The sequence below is a fragment of the Channa argus genome, chromosome 12 (assembly GCF_033026475.1).
Source record: "Channa argus isolate prfri chromosome 12, Channa argus male v1.0, whole genome shotgun sequence".
NCBI lineage: Eukaryota > Metazoa > Chordata > Actinopteri > Anabantiformes > Channidae > Channa > Channa argus.
The window spans coordinates 8,746,632-8,755,036 of record NC_090208.1 but is presented as its reverse complement, the minus strand read 5'-3'; the positions used below and the strand labels follow the sequence as shown (position 1 = coordinate 8,755,036).

The 8,405-nt window shown below is 37.2% G+C and overlaps 1 protein-coding gene across 1 annotated transcript; it reads left to right on the top strand.

Moving 5' to 3' along the window:
- The first annotated feature begins 4,251 nt into the window (after positions 1-4,251).
- On the top strand, positions 4,252-6,979 carry LOC137137763 (endonuclease domain-containing 1 protein-like). The gene is made up of 3 exons (XM_067524408.1): positions 4,252-4,285; positions 4,952-5,303; positions 5,460-6,979. Exons 2-3 carry the CDS (start codon positions 4,956-4,958, stop codon positions 6,114-6,116), a joined length of 1,005 nt encoding a protein of 334 aa, XP_067380509.1. The 5' UTR covers positions 4,252-4,285; positions 4,952-4,955; the 3' UTR covers positions 6,117-6,979.
- The last annotated feature ends 1,426 nt before the right edge of the window (positions 6,980-8,405 follow it).

The window sequence follows — 8,405 nt, the reverse complement described above, 5'->3', positions numbered from 1 at the left end:
ACAAACATTGTCCAAAGGTAGGCTTTACAAAGAAAGGTAAAACATGAACGATCCCATATTTAACGTAAAGAGGAATCTAATGAGTTCCAAAAACTCCAATAACATCCATAATTCTTACCTCTGAATATTAGAATTGTCCTGATTACATTGTTCTGACCCCAAAACCTTTAACATAGTTATAACTGTTCTAACTGCAGATACAAAGTTTCATAAACCCTTAAAAGTTTCCTGCTTTGGTTGTTTCCTCCTCATGCATATTTATCAACTGTAGGGGGAGACAAATTACACCAAAGTATGCATTTCTGCTTTTTGTGGGCTTTAAAACTTTGCTTAACCTTTGGGGTCTTCATGTGAAAACAGTAAACATTGGCGCATTGTTTACTGTGGGTTCTAATATAAAGTGGCATTACTGCAGCAGGTGTATTCAAAGAACAAGTGCTGAAATAAACTGATGTGAATTACTTGCTTTTATTTTACAGTTTGGAATTTATACAAATATTTGGGCATCATACCAAAAGAGTTGTGGCATCAGTGACAATAAAGAAGACCCAAGAGGGTTAATTATAGTTGAAAGCAGCTTTGATTATCACCTCTGTTTATTTGTTTTATCAACATCATTTCCTTATATCGAACTTTTTGATCATTATCAGTGATGTTATTCTATCTTTACTCTCCGTTGTCCTGCATATTACTTCTGTACTTGTACTGTACACCTCGTTTTCATCTTTCAATTTTTATTGTTTGGATGTTGGAGCTGCCATGGTTTTTTTCTTCTTCACTGTCTTTTGAACTGACAGCAACTGTAACCAAACAAACAAACAAAAAAGGGGAGGGTCTTGTGTAGGTGGGAGTATAGTCTACTGCCACAGCTCCAGTGACTATAAAAACCAGACTTCCTTCAATTTTTATTCACTTTATTATAAAATAAATTTTTACTTCACATTTATTTAATTACTTCCTTATTTCAATCATTAATTACTGAATGACTCATTCCTTATATTTTAAATCTTTCAGATTTTCTGGTTATTCAGCTCATGATATTTTCTGAATGCGTTTAAAATCTTTTGACATTTATAAGATGCAAAGTAAACTTTAACATGCACATTTGATTTGACCATTATTCTGAACTCAATTGTGTTTAAATTGAAGTGGGTTTTTTTTGTGTATTTTGTGTGTTTGTGACTCTTTCACAAGCATTGGACTAAATAAAACCAACAAAAATAATGGAATGATAGAAAAGTGTGGGAGTTTCTAAATGTTTTCTTGCCAGTGTATAAATTAAATTAATAAATAAAATACACAGATCCTCGAAGTAATATTCTTCTGTGAACTTTCATGGCTTGAGATTGAAGAAAGAGCATGGGGGAGGGCCCCATATCTGGGTTTGCCTGGGCCCCCCAATCACTAAATCTGTCCCTGTGTTCAGCGAATGTTGCTCTTTTAGCGTGTTCATGCACAAAACTGACAGTGGTACATGTACAGGACATTTTCTGATCTGTTGCTGGTTATGAAGCCTTCAAGGATGATTTCAATTTGTGGAAAACATTCATCTGACACTGACACTCATAGCTCCAGTTCTTCCACAAATTATTTTAAAACATAGTGTGACATTTTATCATCTCTGCAATAATTTTAGTTCAGGCATGTTCTTACCAAACTTAGTTCTATGATTGCTAATGTTGGCTGAGCAGCTAAATGTTGAAATACGCATTTTGATTTCTTCAGAAAATGTCTCGGCCCAAAAAACATTTGATATAGTACCTTGCCAGGGATGGGCCCTCAACCCAAAGCTGGTCTACGGTGGTGTTTTAAGGTGAACAGTGTCTAATATAGAAAATGTGAAGTCTCTGTGTTGTTATTGTTGAGCAGCGACACAGATAGTGTTCACCCCTCACACTCCCACCTTTGAGAACAATGACACGGCTATAGTGATACTGTAAAAGCTGTGCAGCACTGATAAGAAGAAAACTCTTATGCAACACTGCTTTCAACTTCTCTTTTCTCCAACTTGTTGCATCTTGTGGAAGATGTGTAAGGACAATAACCTATAAAAATTATGGGTTGAATGATGATGCTAAATAATTTCACACAACCCCTCAGAAACAGGAAACAGCATGAAATGAGGTGTAAACTAAGCTTTTCTGTGTTTAGTCTTTATGCTAAAGCTAATGAGCTGCTGGCTGAAGCCTTGTTTTGTAGACAGACATGAGAAACCGTCTTCTTATCTACCACTTTTTCACTTTTTCAACTGACGATTTTCAAATTATTCCTTCAACAAACATTACTGGCATGAAGAACCCTCTGACAGCATTGTGGAAATGTGGTCATTTGACTTTTTATTTTACAGTATAATTAAAATTTGAATCTCTAAATGATGTAGTATTTGAAAACATACTTCTTAATACATAGAAAATGTACAGTTATATTTTATCTATATAGTGTCAAAGAGAGAAGTTGATCAGCTTGTCTGATCCAGTTGTTCACTGTAAAGGCCGGGGCACAACAGGACAACAGCTGGCACCAGGGAGCGTCTATCAGCCTAATGTGTGCAGTGCACCGCCGGAGACAGTCGGGTCCCCGACAGTGGCTTTTTGGCTTATTGACCATATTGAATCATTGTTGGTCCAGTGGTAAAAGAATTCACTCTGATTGGCTGATCAGCTTATTGAATCAGTGCACAAAAAGAGACCATGGTGTCAACAACACCAACATCTTATTAGATATACCTTCACTTTTTAGTAGTTACAAACTGTGGTGAGCCAGAGTGGTGCTAAAATGCTAAGCTAACTCTGGCTCTTTACAGTTTGTACGTACACAGTCTCAGGATTTCACAGAACGTGCAGTGTTACATGTTTCTTGTCTTCATAGAGTGTTCTTGTGCTGTTTGTGGGTCAAGAGGAGACCAACGTGATCCAACATGATCCAACGCAGTTTCCATCAACACTTGACATCAACATGGTGTGCTACGGCACTTACAGTACATGAAATGCATTGTAGTGCTTCCAGGAACACATTTATCAGACAGCAGTGACAATTCTGAAGGATAGAAACTGTAAGATGATTTTACAGTTTTTTTTCTGATGCAATCAAACCTCTGATTGTCTTTGTATGACAAGGCAAAGAAAGCTGAGAGCAATTTGTCTTTGTGGAAAACCTTCTCACAGTGACACAGTAAAAATTATGCAGTGTAAATATAAAAATAACTCTTATGCAATGCTACTGTAAACTTCTCTTATGCTCCTACACTCATAGTATCTCATTAAATCTCTCTTACAAGAATCATAACACAGGAAATTAACATTTCTAAGAAATACATACAGATTAAACAGCACAGTTTCATCACCAGACCTGAATGCCATGCTCCTCTCCCTGAGCAGGTGCTGCCCTTCTTTTGTCATCCAGGGCTTTTTGTTGGATTTAGAAGCTCTTGTCCACAGTGACACTGATCATGCAGCTCTTATTGTAGCCCATGACAGCTAAGGTGGGCTGCTCTGGGTCCTGATGTTCAAACACAGCATTCCTGCATCTGATGAGAGTTCTGGATGTAATAAGACCACTTTTCCTGAGGGGGTATATGCTGGAATAAAGAGCAGAGACATGTGGTCTGTGGCTTTGTCCAAAAGCCCTGTTTGATATTAGAATAGACCTTATTCAGTGTATTTGCTCCTATAGTGGCACATGTAACATGCTGATGGATTTTTGTCTTTAAAATCAAACGTTATCATTAAGTTTGTAAATTACAAATTTTATTATTAAAATTATTAAAAGTGACTCATCATCGATTTATAATTTAACCAACCAAAGCATTAACGTTAACGAGCATGTTGTCACCTGCTGCTATTTGCAGCAAAGTGGTTTTTGTCAAAAAATTTATTATTTTTGATTTGTTAACTTGACTCTGCCACTCAAGACATCCTCATACAATACCACAGCTCCTCTCTCTGCACTCTGTCATATGCTTTCTCTAAATCTACGAAGAATGCAATTCCCTTTGATCTTCTCTGTACTTCTCCATCAGCCTCCTCAAAGCAATCCTCAATTCATCAGTAGTGCAATACAAGAAAACAAAAAGGGGAAAGATGCAGATAAATTGCGTTGTCTTTGTTTACACCAGGGACAACTTTGGGTAAGAGAAAGGAGCTTATGAAGGGAGAAAAAATCTTTCATAGGTGGGAGTAGCCCTGCACCACACCTCCAGTGAGTATAAAACCAGACCTCTTTCACAGTTTCACTTAATATCTGAGGTTCAGTTACACAGTGAAAGACTTTGTGAGGCTCTAAGACGGTGAGTTTTTATTGGCATATTTTCTATGCAGACAACTATTGATTATTAAATACATAAATACTTACATGGCCTCTAGAGAAATCTTTTCACTGTTATTGGTTCTAAACAAATAAACAGCAAATGTGATTGGGTTTTTAGCGAACATGATGAGTTCTTTATTACGTTCTGATGTTATATTTGTTGAAAGAATGGAACTGTACTTTTATTAGGGGAAAGGGAACAGCGGGTGCATAAAGTGCAGGTCAAGCCACAGACCCGAGATCAATTCCATGCTCTACTGATGTTTAACTGCAAGATCGCATATTTCAGCAGAAAACAATATAGGATATTATTCAGCTATGTGTACATGAAGTCATTTTTGTGGTGTCAAATGTGGCGCTCCTGAAGTGTCCAATAGCAATGTAATCGCATTTGCAGTTTAGTTGTATAGGAATGAAATTTTTAGGAGACGGGGTTGGTTCTAACATCACCGACATATTGTTCCTCACTTTCACAAATGGCTGCCCCAGAACTAAATATAAAGATGATTATTGTGGCAGTGAACTTTAAACATCTGATGTTTTGTGTCTGTAACACATAGACTCCTTCCTCAAAAGAAACTGCACGTAGAGTTGTACCACAGTAATATCTAATATCCAGTATCCTGTGTTTTCTCCTCTGATCAAGTGTGATGATGACTCCCCTTAAGACGTGGTGTCTCTTGTACCTCTCTGTCCTCCTCCTCCTCCTATCCATCGCTCCCACACTATCTGAAGTGGTGCAGTCGATGACACAGTGTGAAGGATTTTTCCTTAGGGAATCTCCTCCAAACATCCCAGACATCTTGGAGAAGGGCAAATTTTATAAGCAGCAGCGATACAAACGCATATGCCAGACTTATAATGATGAGAAAAGGTTTGTGACACTGTATGACACCAAGAACAAAATCCCAGTGTTTTCTGCTTTCAAGTTCAGAGGGGCAGGAGTTGACACAAAAAAGCTCTGTTTCTCCAGGCCCCCGTGGAAGATAGAGCCACAGGTACAGTATGTTCAACCTAGTAACATCTTGTTTTTCTCTAATAAATGTAATATGGGGAATACTCATACTTATATTAGTCTAAATCTGTAAACATCTTGTACTGTATCACATTGATGTAGTATCAGTGCCATTGACTGTCTGTTTGGACTTTTGCAGCTTGAACACCTGAGGAGGGGCAGAAACATGCAGGATTGTAACAGTGTGAAGTACAACCACCAGGCCAGTGACCAGGATTATAAAGATCAAGTTAGATACAGTAGGGGCCATTTATTTCCATGTTCCTATGCATTTAATGAAAGTGATAAAAAGTCTACGTTCACTCTGACAAATACGGTTCCACAAGTTCAATCGTTCAACGAGGGCAGCTGGGGGAAAATGGAAACCTGTGTCAAGTGTGTCCTGGAAGGATACTGCCTGCAGAATGAAGGCTACGTTGTGACTGGAGCACTGCCTGGTAGAGACAAGCTCAATAACAGGGTTAATGTACCTTCGATACTCTGGTCGGCTTTTTGCTGTTACAGCGACAAAAAGAACAAGTGGCTAGCGAGTGCGTTCTGGGAACTCAATGGCCAATCTAAAAGAGAATATATGCATACAAACACTTTGGAACAACTTCAAAAGAAATGGGAGAAAATAACTAGAAAAACAGGATTTGAGGTATTTCCTGGAACAAATTGTCCTCTCAAAGAAACTGTTGCTGAGCTTTACCATGAAATTAATAATAAAAAAAAAAAAAAAAAATGCCAGTGTCCATCCAAAGCTGCAACCACATCATTCCATTTTCCACATGCATGGCTTAAGAAGACAGGGTAAAGTATCGAGTTATAACGCAGTTAAAGGAATTTAGGAAGCCATGTATCAAATCTGAACAATTCTCTAATAATTTTAAAAAGAGATTTAGTTTGATCTCAAACTTTAAGATAAGTAAACAGTACTTATCTTAAAAGTGGAAACATCACATTTCTGGAGATTTGCTTTTTTGCTTGTCCAACAGCTGTGTGATAAATTGCTCATAAATAAATATAAAATAAGTATACATAAATATATATTTATGAATATTTATTGCTCATAAATATGGTGGTGACTTTTGACTGTGAAATGTGGTCATATCTTCTATGTGTCCGTGAGCAGCTGACTTCCCCATCACTGAGAAGCGGCAGGTTGTGTATTGCATGAGTAAAAAAAAGATTATTATATTTTATATGTATTTTCTTATCATTGTTCATGTCTGCTGTGTCTTTAAACTGCTGAGGAACACTCTGCTACTTATTTTACATTTGCCCTTTCTACATTCGTTCTCTGGTTTGAAACATCGCGTAATTTTTCAGTTATTTCTCACATTACATTTTGAATTGATTTGAAAACATTTATTTCTTTGTTACATTTGAATCATTTTTACTTTTCTTACATTAGATCTCGAAACAGATTTAGTCCGTTAATTACGTTTTTTTTTTCGTTTTTAATTCTTTATGGTTGCTTATTTTTTGATTTATTGTTGATATGTTATTGTTGGATTCTTGGATACGAGAATGTTTCTTTAAATATCTCACAATTAAATCTATCATGAAAAAGAGGAAGGAATGAGCAGAGCAGGCCATCCTGAGAAACTTAATGGCCCATATGGAGACTAGTGAAGGAGGCCACAATCCATCCCCTGACTTCTGCTTTCAATAAACATTTCACAATGTTGGAGAGATCTTTTGTCTTCACGGTGTAGTTTTTCACCAGCATGTTGACTTACCAGTAACTTGACCTTCCTGATACAGGTGTTATTATACTACAATCCTTTAAGCACATTCGCTTCCCTCAGGTGATCTCCATTTAACTAATTGTGTGACTTTCCAAACCAGTTGGCTGCACCATTTATGATTTGGGTTATGATTTATTTTCAATTTTATTTTGTAGAGATCTGTTTCCACTTTTACATGAAAGAGTAAAAACAAAAAACTAGTGGTTATAGACACCACTGCAGTACAAAACTAAATTTAAGATAATTATCCACCCTCTAGTCACTGTCCTATAGGTTAAAAAAAAAATACATCAACAACCTCTCATAACATTATGATCACCTGCCTAATGCTGCAAAAACAACTCCGGCTACCAATGGACCCCACAAGACACATTGGTATCTGACTCCAAGACGTCAGCAGCAGATTCTTTTAGTCCTTTTAGTTATGTTGGGAGCTGGGGTCTGCATGGATGTGACTCCCACAGTGAATCCATGTCTCGTCAGTTTCCCAGATGAACAGTGTACATGCACTCAAATGTCCTTAAGCATCTCAGAACCCCCTAACTCTAACCACAGGGATCCATTACTATCTACTCTTTCTTGATAATGAGTTATCCAAACCAATCAGTTAGCAAAATACCTGCTGCATGCAGCATGCTGCCCAAATCATCAAACATTTCACTTAGCCAAACCTCTTCTGCTCCCTTTGTTAACAATCATACAGTATATACTGTGCTATGCATGACCTTCAGATCAAACTGATCAATTTATCCCTCAACTTCCAGTCTACACACATTAATGCAGTTAGCATGAAAAAGAGCTTAATCTCTGTGAAGAACTGTGGCAGCATCCCAATAACACTAAAACCTTCACGTATCATAAAACATCGCTGTTGGACCTCACTAATGCTCTTGTGTCTGTGCAACAGGTTCAACATCCGGCGCAAAGTCTCACCAGAAGCGTGGAGGCTGTTAATGCAGCACATTAATGTTCATGGTTTTAAAATGAAATATTCAGACATCACATAATATGGTGGTAATATTTGGGTGTCCACATACTGTTGGTCAAAAGGATGTGTGTTTATCACACGATACAATCTTTACAGCATGTATCCCCAAGCTTGATACACAAGCAGATATTATACACAGACACTATTCATTATACGTGCACAGTCTGATGGTTTTAATAAAATACAGTAAAACACAACTTGATGCTGGTACAAACTGAAATGTTCAGTTTGACTTTTATTACATCACCACCTGCAGGTTACAGTCAGAACTACCACTACATTTATTTAACACGTGTACTTGCTGCATACTAATTTACTCTATAGTATAGTATATTATAGTGCAGTGTAATATAGTAAAGTATAT